At 38.9% G+C, this 19,766-nt stretch overlaps 4 protein-coding genes and 1 pseudogene across 4 annotated transcripts; 1 reads left to right on the plus strand and 4 right to left on the minus strand.

Annotated features, from left to right (window-relative positions):
- Window positions 1–2,272: 2,272 nt before the first annotated feature.
- Window positions 2,273–6,173, plus strand: LOC137744072 (jasmonate-induced oxygenase 3-like; annotated as a pseudogene).
- Window positions 6,174–8,126: 1,953 nt separating this feature from the next.
- On the minus strand, window positions 8,127–10,365 carry LOC137744846 (myb family transcription factor PHL5-like). Its single transcript, XM_088681997.1, has 6 exons — window positions 9,967–10,365; window positions 9,606–9,682; window positions 9,391–9,430; window positions 9,218–9,275; window positions 9,013–9,085; window positions 8,127–8,750 (listed from the first exon to the last, which is right to left on the minus strand). The coding sequence occupies exons 1-6, from the start codon at window positions 10,232–10,234 to the stop codon at window positions 8,337–8,339; spliced, it is 930 nt and encodes a 309-aa protein (XP_088538123.1). The 5' UTR covers window positions 10,235–10,365; the 3' UTR covers window positions 8,127–8,336.
- Window positions 10,366–11,100: 735 nt separating this feature from the next.
- LOC137745193 (PHD finger protein ALFIN-LIKE 1) lies at window positions 11,101–14,337 on the minus strand. Its single transcript, XM_068485101.2, has 5 exons — window positions 13,957–14,337; window positions 13,811–13,843; window positions 13,174–13,396; window positions 12,544–12,664; window positions 11,101–11,649 (listed from the first exon to the last, which is right to left on the minus strand). Exons 1-5 carry the CDS (start codon window positions 14,045–14,047, stop codon window positions 11,395–11,397), a joined length of 723 nt encoding a protein of 240 aa, XP_068341202.1. The 5' UTR covers window positions 14,048–14,337; the 3' UTR covers window positions 11,101–11,394.
- A 1,013-nt stretch (window positions 14,338–15,350) lies between these two features.
- On the minus strand, window positions 15,351–16,713 carry LOC137744804 (uncharacterized). Its single transcript, XM_068484603.2, has 3 exons — window positions 16,478–16,713; window positions 16,145–16,398; window positions 15,351–16,065 (listed from the first exon to the last, which is right to left on the minus strand). The coding sequence occupies exons 1-3, from the start codon at window positions 16,577–16,579 to the stop codon at window positions 15,573–15,575; spliced, it is 849 nt and encodes a 282-aa protein (XP_068340704.2). The 5' UTR covers window positions 16,580–16,713; the 3' UTR covers window positions 15,351–15,572.
- A 1,168-nt stretch (window positions 16,714–17,881) lies between these two features.
- LOC137744803 (uncharacterized) lies at window positions 17,882–19,676 on the minus strand. Its single transcript, XM_068484602.2, has 3 exons — window positions 19,473–19,676; window positions 18,668–19,080; window positions 17,882–18,526 (listed from the first exon to the last, which is right to left on the minus strand). The coding sequence occupies exons 1-3, from the start codon at window positions 19,578–19,580 to the stop codon at window positions 18,085–18,087; spliced, it is 963 nt and encodes a 320-aa protein (XP_068340703.2). The 5' UTR covers window positions 19,581–19,676; the 3' UTR covers window positions 17,882–18,084.
- Between the last annotated feature and the right edge of the window lie 90 nt (window positions 19,677–19,766).

The following is a 19,766-nucleotide window of genomic DNA, read 5'->3' on the forward strand; positions in this document are numbered from 1 at the left end:
ATGTTTTCATTATGTTACAATACTTCATAATATATATATATATATATATATATATATTTCATTATATTTTCTAGTTTATGATGAAATTATATATATTAAATATAAACAGACATTATTTACATGAAATACAACAGATTTACTTAAATCCGCCTAGGTGCTAGGCCCCAACCCACCGTCCGCCTAGCACTTAGCGTCTTTTAGAACCTTGAATTGAACTAAAAATGTCTTCATAATTCACCCAATCAGACCAAAATTTTCAATAGATTAAGGGATAAAATAGAACTTACAAGAACAATACTTGGCTACTCAAAGATGAGTAGGAACTCTTACTCAAGATTTATCAAAATTGTTCGTTGTCAATTTATAAAAGTTCGTGTTTATAATCAAAACCGTTCATGTTATAAATCACTCTATAAAGATCGCTTCTGCAAAAAATCAATTAAAACTAAGGTCGTTTAGTCATCAAACTGTTTAAAAACAAATGAACGGTATTGGTAAAAGCATTACGAACCATCTATGTAGCTTTAATTTATATTTTGCAGAGATGATCTTTATAGTATGATTCATAATATGAGCGATTATGATCATAAGCACAAAGTTTCGTGATTAAAACACTAAGAGTTTTGAGTAAGAGTTTCTACTTATCTTTGAATAACCAAGTATTGTTAGATAAAATATCCTTTTAGTAAGCTTTGGGTAATAAGAAAGACGTAGATGAGTAGATGTTGGTTTGGTGCTATATACCATCCTGATGAATAAAATGGGGTCTATCCTTCCACATATGCAAGTTCATGTTTGTAATCTATATAAACGGGCAGTCGTCTCTTAGTACTTTCAGACTATATTAGGGATTTTTTTTGTTCAAATATATTTTTAAACGTACCGAACAGATAAGCTCATCCTATAAAAAGTAGTCGTCTTATCGATTCTTATCTTGGGAAAAAGATCCTCTCCAGATCTCTCCCTTCAAAGCTCAAGGATCAAATAATTACGGCTTTTGAAATTTAATCTAACGGTTAAAAACAGAGAAGTTAGTAAAAACTTTTAAAAGCTATAATAATTTTTAGCCGTTGAATCAAATTTTAAAGATCCGGATCACTTGATCCTTGGGCTTTAGAAAGAGAGATTCGAATAGGATCTCTTTACCTTATCTTGCCCTCTCTGTAAACAAACAACACTTGGCCCTATCATATTTTCTCCATTTACCTAAACTAATTAATTGCAAACTTTTGGAGAATCTGTTTAAGTACTTAATTAGCCATTAATACCAAAACGGCTAAATGACAACCTCTTGTGGTGTCCCTGCTCGAATTAGCCAGGATTTTAGCCTAAGGCCATCTCCAACCGACGGAGGGTCAGAGGGCTCCCTTTAGCCCTATAGCCCTCCAAGAAATTAATATTCTAATGAATCGTGTCAGGCCATATTTCTTACCATCTCCAACCGAGGGGGCCAAACACAGCCCTATGATAAAAAACCATCTCCAACCGAGGGGGTCAAAGGGCTATAGGTCAAACATAATTTATTATTTTAATTGAATTAATATGGTTACTTAAATTAAACTACCTCAATCATTTTTCGAGGTGTAATCTCAATAATTTTTCGAATAGGATTTCGAGTGACACGTGTCGCTAAAGTGAGTAACTCCCTAGATTTCTTGTCAATATGTATTCTCAATAATTTTTCGGATTGGATTTCGAGTGCCACTTGTCGATATGTGAGTAACTCTCCAGACTTCTTGTTGATATGTAATCTCAATAATTTTTCGAATAGGATTTGATTGTCATGTGTCGATATGTGAGTAACTCTCCAGATTTCTTGTCGATATGTAATTTCAATAATTTTTTGGATAGGTTTACGAGTGTCACGTATCGAGATATAATTGTTTGTGCGAATTTTAGATAGGATTTTTATCTGGGCGGCACTTCTTATCTTCAACTTCCAATGTCCATAAATAGGGTGAATATTGGGCTATAGTTCACACACCTTCATCTTTGCCCTCTCCAATATCTCTTTCAATTCAAGTTTGCAATGAATTCCAACTTTGGATCCTCTTTACATTCCAACTGGGAGTCCTCATCCAATTTTGAATTGGAAGATAAATGAGCGCAGATGAGACGAGAAGATAAGGAGTCCGATGAAGAAGATGAAGAATGGCGAAACACAACATATATGGCAGCAATAGCTAGGGTCATGGCATGTGAGTCAACTGAAGTACAATCTCAATAGGGTGGATCTCTTGCTGGTTGCTCTTACAAACCACGAAATAGAGAGATGACGCATGAGACTCTGATGAACAACTACTTCAACGCTAACTCGGTGTACACCGAAGAGGATTTCAGACGTCGCTTCCGGATAAGGCATCATGTCTTCGAGCATTTACTTCATGATATCTAACATGTCAATCCATACTTTCGACAGAAACTGGACAGAGCAGGCCACCTTGGTTTCTCACCTCATCAAAAGGTTACTATTGCACTCCAAATGTTGGCCTATGCCTCCCTAGCTAATGCGATGAATGATACATATGGTATGTTTGAGTCTACATGCCTTGATAATCTTACTAAGTTATGTCACATTGTTGTTCAGATTTACAAAGACGAGTATATCCGTGAACCAAATCAAGTAGATCTAGATCGGCTTCTTCACAAAGTTGAAGACCGTGACTTTCTGAGCATGATAAGGTCATTAGATTGCATGCATTGGCAGTGGAAGAATTGTCCCACCGGATGGCAAGAATGCTTTAGCAGAAGATCAAGAAAGCCAACGATTGTGTTAGAGGCGGTTGCCTCGTTTGACACATGGATATGGCATGCTTTCTTTGGAGTCCTAGGATCCCAAAATGACATTACAGTACTTAGGCGTTCACCCATCTTCAATAACCTAAGGGAGGGTAAATCACCTCAACTTGACTACTACATCAAGGAGCATCAGTACAATATGGGGTATTACTTGACGGATGACATCTACCCGAAGTGGGTGACACTTGTCCAAACAATTGGAAACCCTGTGAATGACGTCCAAAGGTGGTTTACCTTACACCAAGAGGCATACCGGAAAGATGTTGAGAGAGCTTTCAATATTCTACAAGCATGGTGTAAGATCATTAAGGAACCGGCAAGAGGGTGGAGTCAAGAAAAATTGAACTCCATCATGATGTCGTGCATCATATTACACAACATGATTGTGGAGGATGAGTGAGATGGCTATATTGATGGAGAGTTTGATGACAACCAAGATGATCCAAATAGGTCAAGGAAGGCTAGTGCAAAAATATATGATGGGCCTAATTTGCCTTTGGATCCAATAACTGGTAATATCTCTTTAAATGAGTACATGAGGCGTCATAGGATGATACGTTTGCATGCCACAAATAAGTACCTACAACAGGATCTTGTTCCACATCTTTGGGCCAAAAGAAGCATGGAGTGGGCGTTTAAGTTTTATGTTGTTAAATGCTTTTCTTTTTAATGTTGTTTAAGTTTGAATAACTTGCCCAAGTAGTACTAGGGTGGAGATTGTGCTGTTTAATGTTGTTTAAGTTTAATGTTATTTAATGTTGTTTAATGGCTTAGGTAGTTATAAGAAAAAAAAATAGAATTTTTTTTTATTTTTTAAATTTTGTCCCAAAAAATAAATAAATAAATTCAAATCGAACAACTACCTGGCTTCAACATGACGTCAGCTAGCTGTTGCTAGTTGGTGTCAAGCTGACACCAGGTAGCCGTTGCAATTCAAACTTTAGGCCAGCCCATGGCTGGCTGGCTCATTTGGGCCAACCAGTTGGCCTGATTTGGTATTTTTGGTCCGGTGGGGCCCGCAAGTCCTTTGGCCTAGCCCTCGGTTTGAGATGGTTTTCGTGTCATTTCGGGCTATTTTTAGCCCTATGACCCTCTGGCTGGATTGGTTGGAGATGGCCTAAGGGGCTCCAAAGTCTCAATTTGAAAAGCTCTCTTAATCTAATATAACATACTTCGTTGTGTGATGAGGAACTGACTATTGTCATTTGAGTCTACTATGGTGTTGTCCTCATCATTATCATTATTAAACTTAAACCCCATGTCTTTCTAACTGTCTTCCTCTCTCCTTCCTCCTCAAAACTCACAAGCAACGGATTGCGGTAAAAAAGAAATTAAACTACAAAACCTTTAAAAATATAAGCATAACACTAAACTTTTATGCGTTAAAAAAATGTTAAGATGGGCCTGGAACCGTTGTGGTCCCTTCATTGCTCCGCCGATGACAACTTGTATGTCCAATGAAATCCTACTGGGAACCGATGTTAAGAAGCCCACCAGGAAGTGGAGATGTGCATGCATGCAAAAATACAAGCTATGTTTACTAAAACCTATCCTACGTACTTTTATCTCATCTCAAGATTCTCAACCTTCAGAACTCAATCATTAATTATATTCCTCATCAGGAAGTGACTTGATTAGAAACCATTTTCCAGAAATGGCAGAATCTCGAACAATGTTACATTTTGTGATTGTACTCAACTTTATATTCCTTCAATGAATCATATATATAAAGCAAGGACTCACGACAGGACGAGTATACGACCTCATGCACCCGATGAGAAATGCCAGCTAAACAAAGATCACCTGGGGACTCAGTTTGTCAGAACCAGAAATTCCCCCACCCTCACCCTCCTTCCACTACCCTATATAAACCTCCTATCTCCTCCTCTTACAGGCTCACTCTTGCATTGCAGATTTAAACCCATCTTTCTAGAAACATAACCACAATCATGTGTTGCTCTTGCAGTCTTGGCCTGAGCCTATCGTGAGAGTTCAGTCCTTAGCAGAAAGCGGCATAACCGCAATCCCCGAACTCTACATACAGCCACCTTCCAAACGACCATCACCGCCAAACACCAACGACCACCGCGATGCTGACGTCAACATCCCGGCCATTGACCTTCAGGACCTTTTGAGCGACAAGCGGAGCCTCCGCGAGTCGACAATGCGTGCGATCTCGAGCGCCTGCAGGGAGTGGGTTTTTCTTTCAGGTGGTGAACTACGGGGTGAGCCGCGAGCTGATGAAGCGGGCAAGGGACACATGGCGCGAGTACTTCGGGCAGCCGCTGGATGTGAAGCAGGAGTACTCCAACAAGCCGAATACGTACGAAGGGTACGGAAGTCGGCTGGGAGTTGAGAAGGGGGCTATTCTGGATTGGAGTGATTATTACTTTCTTCATTACATGCCTCCCCAGCTCAGAAACCACAAGAAGTGGCCTGCTCTCCCATCTTCATGCAGGTATTTTTCACTTTTCATTTTTCTGGTATGAATTTATTATCAACGTTGAAAACGTGCTTTTATGACTTTTCCTTTGTGTATATAATGATTTACTAATGCCAAAATGTATAGAATTCGTCTGTTTTAGGTGGCTTTTTAGACACGTAAATTTTGTTATCAGTTTATTATGAAAGGAACATTGTATACGTTTATTTTGTTAGAGCATTTTTTTCGGATGTATAGTATCATTGATCATGACGACTTATTTATCTCGTTATTAAGCCCATTTGAATTACTAGGAAACACTATTGCATGTCATAAGTCAAAGTACTAATTTTTCGATGTCATGTTTGTAGGAGATTGATTGAAGAATACAGTGAAGCAACAATTAAACTATGTGGGATTCTGATGAGGGTGTTTTCTCTAAACCTTGGCCTTGGGGAAGACCAACTTCTCAATGCTTTCGGAGGAGAAGAGAACATTGGGGCATGTTTACGGGTCAGTTTCTATTCAAAATGCCCTCAGCCAGACCTAACCCTTGGTCTCTCAGAACACTCTGACCCAGGTGGCCTGACCGTTCTCTTACCCGATGAAAATGTGGCCGGACTTCAAGTTCGTAAAGGTGAAAATTGGGTGACTGTGACGCCTGTTCCTAATGCCTTCATCATGAACGTCGGAGATCAAACTCAGGTGTTGAGCAATGCAATTTACAAAAGTGTAGAGCATAGAGTGATTGTGAATTCAGTTAAAGACAGTTTCACTGGCCTTGTTTTACAACCCAAAGAGTGATTTGATTATTGAACCCGTCAAAGCTCTTGTCACAAATGATCGACCTGCCCTTTACTCGCCTATGACATTTGATGAGTATCGGCTTTACATTAGGACGAAGGGGCCTAATGGAAAGGCACAAATTGAATCTTTAAAATCATATGAATAGTATTAGTCTCCATGCCTTTTATTAGAATATTATATATGGTCGTGTTGTTGCACTAGAATAATCTTGTAATTTTTATTTATGCTGGGCACTCAATTTACTGGGTTATTTATGAGTACATGTTAAGACCAGTTTAATTAGATATTACCATAATATAAGGGTAATATTGGTAGTGATGACAAAAGTACAAGGTGAGATTGAACTAAATTGGTCTTAACGAGTATTTACTAACAATCTAATGGGTTGATTTGCCACCTCTAATTGCATGTGACAAGTTAAGTATTATATTTTCAATGTGATATATTTGCAAATTCACCTTATGTTATGTTATGTGCATATTTATTAATGTTATACGTCCCTAAAGCATTAGATTCCCACTAGAGATGCACAATGGCTTACTCTGGCATGAATCTAGCACAAATCCGATCTGGTTAAAAATCGCGCGTCAACAGCCTAACTCACCACTAAATATCCAAACAAATATGCACAATTGCTACTCCGGCATGTACTCTACCATATACTAGTTTGACGATGACAACCCAAAAGCTTCTCCAATGAAAGAACAAATTGATTAAAATCGTGCATGATGTGGAAATATCCAATGGCAATCGCTATAAGGTACAAATCTGCCTACGCAAATCACCCTTTCTCTTCAATATACCTAAGTTAAGCGTACGTCCTCTCTTTGCCGACTCAAACTGATCACGAGTCTGGAGACTTCGTAATTCGTATAGCGGTCCAATTCTTTTGATAAAATCTCGAAGACTTGGTTTTGTTAAAAAGAAGAAGAAAATGAGGACCAGAAATAAGCTTAAGTTTCATGGTATTTGAACAGTTTCATGGTGTTTGAACTCGGTCAATGAAGAAGACGCATGCCTTTGGTGCCAAGACTTGGTTGTCATGTTTTAGTTCCAAACAAAAGAGTACAATACCACATGTATTACGTAGTAGTGTAAGTTTATCCCAAATATTTATACATGTATTTGGCGATAGAGAAAGTGTTGCCAAGATCTTATTAGGAAGGTTTTTTAGTCAAAATGGTCCCTGAGATTTCAAATCAATAGAAGTGGTCCCTAAGATTGTCCACCATTCATCATTTTGGTCCTTCCGTTAAAAACTCCGTTAAGTGTCCCAGAGCTTTTGGCTGGAAGTTTGGGCAATTTTCAAAGCTTCGTAACTCAATCGTTTCTTAACCAATTCGACCCATAATATATCAAGATGAAGATAGGAAAGTGTAGAATAAGATTATACTATTTGTAAGCCCAATGGTTGTCGGAGATGGCCGGAAAATAGACTCAAAGTTGACCGATCTGAGGGAAAACTGGAAAACTCGCCGGAAACTTCTTCAATACTCAACGAAATCAAGTGATTCAAAAACAAAAATCATACTTATCGACGAGAAGAAGAGATTAGTACCTTCTTTGATGCTAACTCGCCATTTTTTGGCCGAAAAATGGCTCGAAAGTGGTTAACTCGAGACCAAGATAGCCTTTTTTGAGCCATTTGCCGGCCAACCTACGGCTATTTAGCAGTTGAAGATGGTACCATTCTCTTAGTCTCATCTAGAAGTATGATTTTCATTTTTGAATCACTTGATTTCGTTGAATATTGAAGAAGTTATGAACGTTTAAAGTTTACCCAGTTTCCGGCGAGTTTTCCGGTTTTTCCTCGGACCAGTCAATTTTGAGGCTATTTTCCGACCATCCCCGGAAATCATTGGGCTCACAAATGATATAATCTTATTCTACACTTTCCTATCTTCATTTTGATATACTATGGGTCAAATTTGGTTTAGAAACAATTGAGTTACATAGCTTTGAAAATTGCCCAAACTTCCGGTCAAGAGCTTCAGAACACTTAACGAAATTTTTAAACCAAAATGATGGATGGTGGACAATCTCATAACCACTTTATTGATTTGAAATCTCAGGAACCAAAGTGATGTGCTATGTAAATCTCAGGGACCATTTTAACTAAAAAGTCTATTAGGAAATATCTTCAACTACTAATCTCTACGTATATACTATGATGGATATTTTGATTGCTTCCACAAACTTCCAAGCAAAGTAAATGGAAGCATCAAAATCAAAATATCCCATTTCTTATACAAACACACACACACACACACACACACATACATATATATGGCACTCATCAAATTTTAGTTTATAGAAAGCAGCTGGGCACTACTAAAGGTAAAGGAGATGAGCAGGCTGCAAACTTCCAAGGAAAGCTGATACGGTCGTCGTCATGAGGGATATAGGAGAACTCTGAGTTAAGTGCAAGCTGGACATTATGGTCATTTTGGTGATGGTGAAGCCTGAGCTTCTTCTTCAGAGCTTGGAATTGTTCTGCAGATGACTCTGTTTCACTTCTGTCAGGCTCCGAGTCGGATGCAAAGTCCTTTGCATTTGATTCTGAGTCGTCACAGAGAGAAGGCAGCGACGTCTGCGACAAGGGAGCTTTTTTAGGTTTTGTGATCAGGATCGGGCGGTTCTTGTTTGTGTTATGGCGTTCTGCTGAATATCTTTCAAGAAACCTTCCTTGGGCTTCAAATTTCTGTTTCAGGCTCTTTTGCGCCTTAAAAATAAACCCACAAAAAGAATCTTGTTAGTAATTTTTGGTGACCGTGACTGTATTTTTCGGTACTCATATGACAGAAACCTCTTTGACATAACATGTCAGTAAGTTTTGTTTGTGACAAGAATATGGACACACATAAATGACACATCAACGTATATTCGTTGTTAAAACGGACATCCGTTACATATATAGCCTGTCAATTTATATGGAGGTAGAAATTTTGCAGATTGTGATTTGGATAAATAATTTATTTATATACCTCATGTTGATCACTGAGTCTCCTGTTTACTTGTATCTGCATAATTTTGAAGGCTTCATTGAGCTGAGAAGCACTAGAAATTGTTCAAAACACACTGTAGGTTCAAAATTTTATTAGTGAAGTTAATTCAACAATTAACTGATACAACATGGTTGTTATTTTTTTTTTTTAACTTCAACGAGGGAGAGGGAACATGATTACTCACGATGTTGTGCTGAAATTAGGCAGCATTTCTGAAATGTTTTTCTTCTGAAGCTTGCCTTCTGTGGAAAATGAAACAATAGTACCACACGATAAGTAAGCAGTAGGTAATTAGATGCCATCAGATGTGCCAAAATTTATAAAGGCAATAAATAGAAGATTAAAGATTGAACTTACTACTAGTCGACTCTGGAATGAACTTCAAGATTCTGTACTTCTGAAAATCATAAAAAGAAAAAAAAAAACAATCAGATACTTTTTCCTGGAAAATTATCGAAAATCAGATACAATATGCAGTGCAGTCCAAAGTTTTACTTTTTCCCGTTGTTTTCCCTTGGTCTTAACTGATCATATCTCAAAACCGGGGCGTGACAAAGGGAAAGAGAACGAACCTGCAAATGGCTTTTGATGTGGTAGATGGTCAGTCCAGAGACGCTCATGGCCTTCAAGATACCCTTTGGTGTTGCCCATATAAAACCAATGCGATTATAAACCTAAATAAATACACAACGGCTATATAGAACAAGCCATGCACACCATATTAATAACTGGGGGATTCGAGCGTATCACCGAGAATTCATCCCCTCTCTCTATCTCTCGCGTTACATAACCACTCTCGAATCACATGATACAGAGAGATCAGAGGAGCTAAATCCTCAATTACTCGAAGTATTTCTCAAGTAACTGGGACAATATTCATGTCACATTAAGTTAATAAACTGCATGAACTAAACCTAGATTAATTAGACTTACGATCAGGGCCACCAAGCTTAGTAACTGCCTCCACAAACCTATCATGCAACTCTTGCGTCCATCGCAGGCGTTCCTTATTCGCCGCAGAGCTCGCTGATCGGCTTGAACCCATCTCAAATTCGTCAAAGATCAGAAGCTGCTCCAGAGCTTTGCGGAGAGGAGGAACACGATTACAACAAAAAGAATAACATGTACAAGAAGCACCAACAGTTGTAGACAAAACCAAACGACGATGTGAACTAGTGGAGAGTACTGCGTTTGGATACATACCTTAAGCTGTCTCTCACGGTCGGATGAAACTACGAAAACGCAGCAGAGTCCACAACATTTGAAACTTTATTGTTTTTTGTCTTAAAACTTTCTAAGTCAAATATTTCGACTTAAATTCTTTGTTTGCAGTGTTATGTACGAAGTTAAATTTATCTTGGTCAAAGTTCAAACCTTATTCACTAGGAAAATGCAGACTGCTAGAAATTGTAGATGCCCAGCTGTTATATTTGTAATTTTCTTTAATATATGTTTTAAATAAAAATTAATATAGCATAGATTGATGTCACTAATGAAAAATAAGCATGTTCATTAACACTAAAATAATAATCTAATTATCAACAACTACGTCATATAATTTATAAAATTTGATCTAAATAGTTGATCTCAATAGAATTAACCAAAAATAAAATTGTGTCATGACTAATAAAAGTAAAATTGTGAACAAACATGTAGACATCCGAGTAAGTCAACCCCAACTAATTAATCAAATCAAGAGGGCCAGGGGACGAGGAGAAACTCTATACTAATTAAAAATGTTATGGGAACGCCACTTAGTATTACGGTCTAACATTTGTTAGGACGAGATTAATATTCGATTCTTGTCAAAGACAAATTTGAACCACATTATTACTAGTCCATTGTAAAACTAAACCCCTCCCTCCCTCAGTCCATTGTAAAACTAAACCCCTCCCTCCCTCAGTGCACTTTACACGTGATACATATTTATTACACATAAAATACCTCCAAGATTATATCTAACTCCTAACTTTCTCAATTCATGACTCTCTTCTTCCAACTTTCAATATAAACTTACACCCTGCACCAAGAATGCCACATGTACATTTGAAAATGAGTCATTTCAGATTTGCCAAACCTGGTTTACACTCATCTTAATTTCATAAGGTTGAAAGATTCAAATATAATTCATACAATTTGTCATGATTAATAACTGCAAGATAAATAATATAAAAGCCGAAGCAAACGTTTGGTGGGGAAGAAGAAAGGCTCCAAACCCTTTGAACAGAGCATCTATTATGAACAAGCATCACAACAACAAATGCAGTACATTAAGTAGTGACATTTCCTATACTACTTTGTCAGCCACTGAGACGACGCTATCTGCCTTGTTCTCGTCCGATGGTTTGGGTTGAGTGTCCGCTACTGCCTGCCCCTTTTCAAGCTGCAAGACGGGCATTTGTATTGCTTGATGTTCTCGGCCTTAGCAGGTGTTATCTTAACACATTTTCCGTGGAACCATTTCTCACAGATGTCACAGCCGATCCAAAATTCATCTGCATTGTAATTTCCGCCACAGCTCCCGCAGAGAGTTTCGCTATGTTCATCATCATCCTCCTCGAAGCTCTCATCAGGTGGTAGCTTAGGAGTGCTTTTCACTAGTCCATCACCGGATCTCTATAGAGAAGACGAATAAGTTAATGGCTACTATATAACAAACACATATTCCAAATTCCCACATCAGCAGTACTGAAAAGCTAGCAATTATAAGACATGACATCTTTGAGTACATCGACATCCGTGGTTTCTGTTTTTGTTCTTTTCTTTTCTTGAGATGGAAAAAGAAATTTACTGTACATCAAAGCAAAAGATTCTCAACAAGTAAGAACCTTACACAAGAACAGGTAATATAAAGGCCTGTTTGACACTCTCCTTGAATCTAACTTTTTAAACTCAAAAACAATTTTCAAGTTTTAGGCCTTAAAAACTTGTTTGGTAGGATTATTTTCAAAAATTGAACTCAAAACTAACTAAAAAATATAGTTTATTCTCTAAAAACATAAAAAGTGAGTTTTTAAACTTAAACTCAATCATTTCTTTTCTCTCCCTCCTCCCCTCTCACTCCAAATCTCTCTCTCTCTTTTCTTCTTTTTCTCTCCTTTTTTTTATACCTTTTTCGTCTCTCCTCCAATCCACTCTTTTCATTCTCTCGGTTCTTTCTCTCACTCTTCTTCCCCTCTATCTCATCCCATCCTCTCTCTTCTTTCTCTTTCCTTCAATCATCTCTTACTTTATCCTCTCTCCTCTCTCTCCCTCTCCTGCGACCCCCTCTTTTTAGATCTATTTGTCTAGTTTAAGTCATAAGATTTAAAAAATTTAAATCGCAAACCAATCAAGTTTTTGAGTCTTAAAGAAAATTCTTTTCAAAAAATGTTCTTAACAAATGTTTTGAGAAATGATTAAAAATTTCAAATAGGATACCAAACAGGGCCTAAAATTCTAGGATGAAAGGAAAAAAAAAAAAAAAAAAAAAAAAAAACAAACAAACAAACAAGAAAAGATTCATCTGACCTTTGTGCTGCCTCGAGATTTGCTTCCACTATCCACGCTGGGCTTTTCTTTGACGGGCTTCCGTTCCGTCACAACTTCAAAGACAGTAGGAAGATCATTGATCAAGCTAAATAGGCGTTTCCTGTAAATATACAGAGCAAATCCTGATGAATAAAACTATCGAGAACTCAAGCAAAGATGCATAAGAACTTGCTGCAATAAAGTTCCTCAATCCCAAACAATGACAGACATTTAAAAGCTGAAACATACAGTCATTTTATACTTGGAGCCTGGGTGCAAGTTGCAGAAAAAAGGGGTCAAGTGCTCAAAATTCTTCAACGGCCATAATGGACTTTTTTAGGTTCGTTTCAAGTTTGGTATATAGTCAAAGCAGGACACTGGAAAAGTGACTATTAAACTAAACTACAAAGGATTTCTGTCAGATAATATCTGATTTCAAAATTTAGTGGAGATAGCTAGCGCTTATACCAATTGCTCCACTCATGTAGCTATTCTGCATCAGGTATTATATGAAAAGAAATTTTAAATCAGGATCTAGACATCTTAAATCATGCATCGACAACATAAGACAACGAACACTAGCAGCTATTTATACCAACGTGCAGCAACACCAAAAGAAATATCTCATACCTCTCGCTGCGGTTAAGACGTGCTCCAAAATAGAACGCGACAGAGAGCAGCCAAGAATCACTGTGAACAGCAACCAGAGAGAGCCAGTCCTTGCGGTTCATGCCATCTCTTGCAAAGTTGATCCCAAGTGCTGGCTCAGGAAGCTCCGGTGGGACTTCTTCCGCCGGAAGTGTCACCTCCCAGGTTTCATTCGGGTGCCCATAAAGACACAAATTCTCCTTCTCTAAACCAAACCGAAGATTTATAACCAAAGAAAACCATGAATTGGGTCAACAAAAAAAATAGAAATTGGTTTCAGCTTACCTAAAGTGAACTTAAATGAAGCTAAGGTCAGAAGGTTCCAGTTTTAACAATTAATCCAATTAATTAGCACCCAATTACAGTAAAAATTAAGATTTAGCAGAATAAAAAATAACAGACAAATGTATCCCTTTCCTAGCTTCTTCCAAATTCTCAGTCTCTAGGAAACATATACAAATTATTTTTACAAAATTCATTAAGCATTTAATTACAGAAATACATTCATATTTTCATACAAAATTACAAAAGCCAGAGACTTTAGGGTAAAATTACAATTAAAATTTCACAAAAGCAAGCAAAATATAATTAGAAGTCTGATCTACAATTAGGCATTTACCTGGATCACAGAGTCCGTAAAATTGATCGACATCTGCGAGAAACCAAAACCACCGAAAAAGGTCAGAGATTTCCAAAACCCGAAAGAAAATTAAGAGAGAGAAACAGAGAAGAGAGAGAGAGAGAGAGAGAGAGAGATTGAAGTACCGTCAGCTAAAGCGCGGACTACGGCGTTTCTCCGTGCACTGTAATCCTTGAAGATCTCCTCCACCGTTCGCGGACTCGAGGCCATCTCCATGGGATCTAAAAGGGAGCGTTTTGGGGAAGAAATTGGGAATCTAGCGTTAGGGTTTCAGTGCAGGGAAAGAGTTCGAATTAGAGAGAGGGAAGGGGAAAAGCATGAAGACAGATCGGAGGAGGAGAGAGATGCATGTAAACGTGCGAGGGGAGAGAGAGAGACAGAGAGAGTAGGGTGTGTTTAGGTCGCGGATACTTGATAATTCCACTCCCCCTTCGACTTCTATGGAGAATCTAAAATACTATGAAATTCTAATTTAGCAAGGACATATATTGTATCAATTTCACATATATGCCTCTATACTAGTTCTAATTTGCAATTTGGCCCCAATTTTCTTGGGTTTTTTTGTATGGGTGAGTAGGTGTAGTTGTCAACCGGTTTGGTTCGGTTTAGACCTCAAATTAGTTAGTACAAACAAGCTAAACCAATTTGGTAGTGACCGATTTGGTCGGTTATGTTCCTTTATAGTCACATGTATCAAAAGGGACTTTATTAGGAAAAATAAACAAGTTTTTTTATGAAAAATTTACTTGTCCCTCACTTACAATTAACGAAATTTTACCGTCTGAACATCATAATCGACACTATTCATTCTCTTTATCACCATCTAAAGATCATATTTGGACAAAATTATTCAATTTCAAGATCGTTTAGTCATCCATACGTGTTAAACTAATCAACGTTTTTTGTGATCGGTCCATATGTTTTATGAATATGAATGGATATCAGCATTTACATTTTGCACTGTTGACTGCCGATGTCAGAAATACTCCTTTAACGATTAGGTGTGAGGGGGTCTTCCAGCAATGGAAGGAGGAACTTGGCATCTCCAAAATGTGCATCAACAAGATGCACAGCAGCGAAATTCCTTTGCATTTCAGATTCCTCGACGTTCTCTGCAAGAAACACTCCATTCTTTTCGCATGTCCGTAGACAAGGATATGAGGAACCTTCTCATAGAAATGTTAAGACAGTTTCACATGCAGGAGATGGAAATGTCGAACGAGATGAGTGCAATGCTGGAGAACCAAGCTGAGATGATGAACAAGTTAGGGCTAACCGGAAAGAAAACTGGCAGGGCAGCAACTCCAGCAATTGGTTTGAGCTCCGGTTAAGACTGTCATTGTCACTTTTGACTAGGTTTTTTGTTGATTTGGGATATGTACATTGTTTCAGTGTCATAATTTTCTCTCCATCCGTGCGCGTTTGTTTTCTAGGTAGAAGAGGAAATTGCATCAATTGCATCTGCGTCGTGTTTCGGCGTTGGTTCAACTGCATCTATTTCTCGTTCAATCACACAACGTTTCATCCGAAAATATTTAGATTGATGAAGAAATTAGACACACTGAAAACATACATACATGAAAGGATTTTTTGCAATTGCTGATAGAGCAGCAATCTACTTGTTACACAAGCAAACACACCAGACACCTACGTAGAACATTTAGGAAAGCTTACACTACTTAGAACGATAATACGAACTGCTACGAGTCAACAACCGGCGTTTACAAAGATGTCAGCAACATTATGATGCTTTTCTCTTGTACCGTCGAGGTTTCCCAAAAAAAAATAATAAAATAAAAATAAAAAGCAACATTCTGATGCCGGTTTTCTGCTCCGGGGTGAGCTTGGGGAACTTGACGCTAAACTTAACAATCAAGTTCCCCTTCTTAGATTGTTCCTTGTGGATAGGCATCCCTTCCCCTATAACCACTTCTTCATGGGTCTGGCTGATAATGGAACCAATGGAGACGCTCAATTTTCTCCCGTCCAGGGCTGTCAGCAGTGCGGTGTGACCCGTCAGAGCCTCCGCTAGAGAGATCTTCTGAGTGACAATCAGATCGTCCCCGTCCCTCTTGTAAACACCGTGAGGCTTCTCATCGACGATGAAGACAATGTCTGCTGGTATCACACCTCGCCGTGTGTCGTGCCCTTTCTCTGGGAAAGTGATTTTCGTGCCCTTTTTCCACCCTCGCTTGATCTCAATTGTTAGAACTTCCTCCACTGTGATTTTTCTTCTGCACCAAAAAAGTACTTCCCAGAGCACAAAATTAAACAAAAAATATACATTCATGAAAAAAGGACGAAGGGACTTACCCACTAGCACAAAGAACATCCCTATAAATCTTCAGCTTCTTGGTGGCGCCCTTATACAGTTCCTCCAAAGTACAAGGCAATGATGTCCTCTCAATCGCCGCGGCTTTCCTCGGCCCATTTCCAGGTCCTGAGTCCCTGCATTCAAACCACTGGAATCCATTTTCCCCTATCGTCCCTCCGACTAAAAACGTCGAGAATATCACTTCCGGATTCACGGACTCCATAACCTGAGACGTAAGCCGGGCCATGCCGGTCTACGCCGCCAACAAATTAGTGTAATCTAGAATGTCGCTTACTAGGAAAAAGAAAACTGAAATCCGAATGATCACATACCTCGTAGGCATCGTTGATTAGATTGAGCTTGGCCTCGACCGCTTTCCTCACGTCTCTGGCGTTTCGTTGAACTTGAAGAAGCTTGTAGTAATCGACGGACATTGCTCTCTCTCTCTCTCTCTCTCTGACTCTCTCTCTCTCAGTTTTCTCTCTGGTCAATCAAAACCGTTGGATATTCTGTTGGTCTAAACTCTCTGCGCTGTGACTAAATCTTCAAGTGAGACCATATGTATACAGCGAGCTTAATTATTGATCAGACGAAAGAAAACAGAGCAGGGTCCCAGTGGTGGATGGAATATGCAAAAGCAGAGGGGCAAAAAGGTATTTTCGCAAGCCTTCCGAGGCAAGGTACCAGTACAGTGGCTTGAGCTACGTAGCAGAAGACTGTTTGGTTGAGTAGCTGCTTTTCAAGAAAAGTAGATGGCTTTTGCTTTTGCTTTTGCTCATGAACTCTTCGTTGAGGGGTTTCGGAGCACATGAAAAACAACTTCCTCGAGGGTTCACTATTTTTTTGGATAAGAGAGGAAAAGTAATTTAGACCTTATTTGGTATTCTATTTGAGTTCAAGGTTTTTAACTCAAAAACAGTTTCTTAATTCACAATTCAAATATTTATTTGGTAAGCCTGTTTTGCAAAACTTGAACTCAAAAACTAGCCTAAATTTTGAGAACAACAAAAGTCTATTTTTACTATTTTTTTTTTTTCTTCTTCGCGACATTTGCAGGACCTTGCCATCGAGGCCAGCGACACCAAACACCAATTGAGAGTAACTGACGATGATAAGAGATATGTTTCCGGCGATTGACAGATGTTCCGGTGACCATGACATGGATCTTTCCGGTGACTGAGATATTTTCTTCCCACCATCCCTGACCCACCGTCCCCTCACTCTAATCACCCGCAAGCCCCAACCTCACCTCTCCACCATTACCAAAGCTTTACTTCAAACTCAATTTGGTCAATTTCAATGGCAACATTTGAAATTAGTAACCCACCACCATATATGTGAACAAAACCCATCTGAAGACAACATGACTTCTTAGTATGAAGTGTGAAATCGAGAGTGCCAAATCAAATCGTCAAAATATTGGGTCTTGGTGAGTATTTTCCGGTTCGCTTCTCGGATCCCAACCCGACCTTAATATCCTCCCTCAGTCATTGCCACCTAGTGGTTTTGTAAGACAAGTTTTTGGGTTATATAGCCTAAATCCTTGAAGATTTAAAATAGTTTCCAGGTTAGATATCAAACAAGTTTTTGGGTTGTAAAAAAAAAAATGTTCTTGAGAGAAGTTCATCCAAGTTGTTTTTAAGAATTATAAATTTTTTTTTAAGTATCATACCAGTATTTTCAAAAAACAATTTGCCTTTTGCCTTTGGTGATATTGGATTACGACACAAAGTGTATTTTCATTCGAAAATATTTAGATTGATGAAGGTATTAGACACACTGAAAACATACATACATGAAAGGATTTTTTGCCATTGCTGATAGAGTAGCAATCTCCTTGTTACACAAGCAAACGCAACAAACACCTACTTAGTACACCTAGGAAAGCTTACACTACTTAGAAAGATAATACGGACTGCTACGAGTTAACAACCAGCGTTTACAAAGATGTCAGCAACATTCTGATGCTGGTTTTCTGCTCCGGGGTGAGCTTGGGGAACTTGACGCTAAACTTGACAATCAAGTTCCCCTTCTTGGATTGTTCCTTCTGGATAGGCATCCCCTCCCCTCTAACCACTTCTTCATGGGTCTGGCTGATAATGGAATCAACAGAGACACTCAAATTTCTCCCGTCTAGGGCTGTCAGCTGCGCGGTGTGACCCGTCAGAGCCTCCGCGAGAGAGATCTTCTGAGTGACAATCAGATCGTCCCCGTCCCTCTTGTAAACACCGTGAGGCTTCTCATCGACGATGAAGACAATGTCTGCTGGTATCACACCTCGCCGTGTGTCGTGCCCTTTCTCTTGGAAAGTGATTTTTGTGCCCTTTTTCCACCCTGGCTTGATCTCGATTGTTAGAACTTCCTCCACTGTGCTTTTTCTTCTGCACCAAATAAAAAATAGAACATTTAAATGTACTTCAAAGTTCCTTTCTATTAGATCATGCAACCAAAACAAGTACTTCCCAGATCACAAAATTAAACAAAAAATATATATTCATGAAAAAAGGGAAGGAGGGACTTACCCACTAGCACCAAGAACATCCCTAGAAATCTTCAGCTTCTTGGTGGCGCCCTTATACAGTTCCTCTAAAGTACAAGGTAATGTCGTCTCAATCGCCGCGGCTTTCCTCGGCCCACTTCCAGGTCCTGAGTCCGAACATGCAAACGACTGGAATCCATTTCCCCCTATCGGCTGGAATCCATTTCCCCCTATCGTCCCTCCGCCGTAACACGTCGAGAATATATCTTCCGGTTTCATGGACTCCGTAACCCGAGAGCTACCGGTCCCTGCCCCGAAAAACTGCGTGAATGGGTCAGGGCACCTGCCGTTCATGCCGCCAGACCCGGGTGAATGAGAAGGCTGCGCTGCCCCTCTCCTCAAACCCTCCTCGCCCTGCTGATCGTACACCGCTCGCTTTCTGGGATCACTCAAAACCTGACCATTTACCCATAATTAACAACAAATTTCAATTTGCCAATTTTAGTTAAAATAAACTAAAATCGTAATTTGCAGCGGTTCCTGCCCATTCTGCATACTACAACTAAAAGCGCTTTTGATTCATGAAGAAAGCACCACTTCCAAGTGCTTGAAATGTTTTAACACGGACTTTACTAAAATCACTTCTAATAAAAGCACTTACAAATAAAACTGTTTTCTACATAAATAGTTTCAAACAAGACCATCTTTACATTAGAAAGCATTTATGAACATAAGTGTTTTTATAAGAAACAGCATCAACAAAGACCATCTACACCGCCAACAAATTAGAATAGTTTAGAATATCGCTTACTAGGAAAAAGAAATTTAAAATCCGAATGATCACATACCTCGTAGGCATCGTTGATTAGATTGAGCTTGGCCTCGGTGGCTTTCCTCAAGTCGTCGTCTTTGGCGTTTCGTTGAACTTGAAGAAGCTTGTAGTAATCGACGGACATTGCTCTCTCTCTTTCTCTCTCAGGTTTCTCTCTGCTCAATCAAAACCGTTGGATTTTCTGTTGATCTAAAGTCTCTGCGCTATGACTAAAGCTTCAAGAGGTTACATATTTATATAGTGAGCTCAATTATTGATCAGACGTAGGAAAACAAAGCAGTCACAGTGGCGGATGGAATTTGCAAAATCA

Source organism: Pyrus communis, chromosome 12 (genome assembly GCF_041283825.1).
Source record: "Pyrus communis isolate YQ-2024b chromosome 12, ASM4128382v1, whole genome shotgun sequence".
NCBI lineage: Eukaryota > Viridiplantae > Streptophyta > Magnoliopsida > Rosales > Rosaceae > Pyrus > Pyrus communis.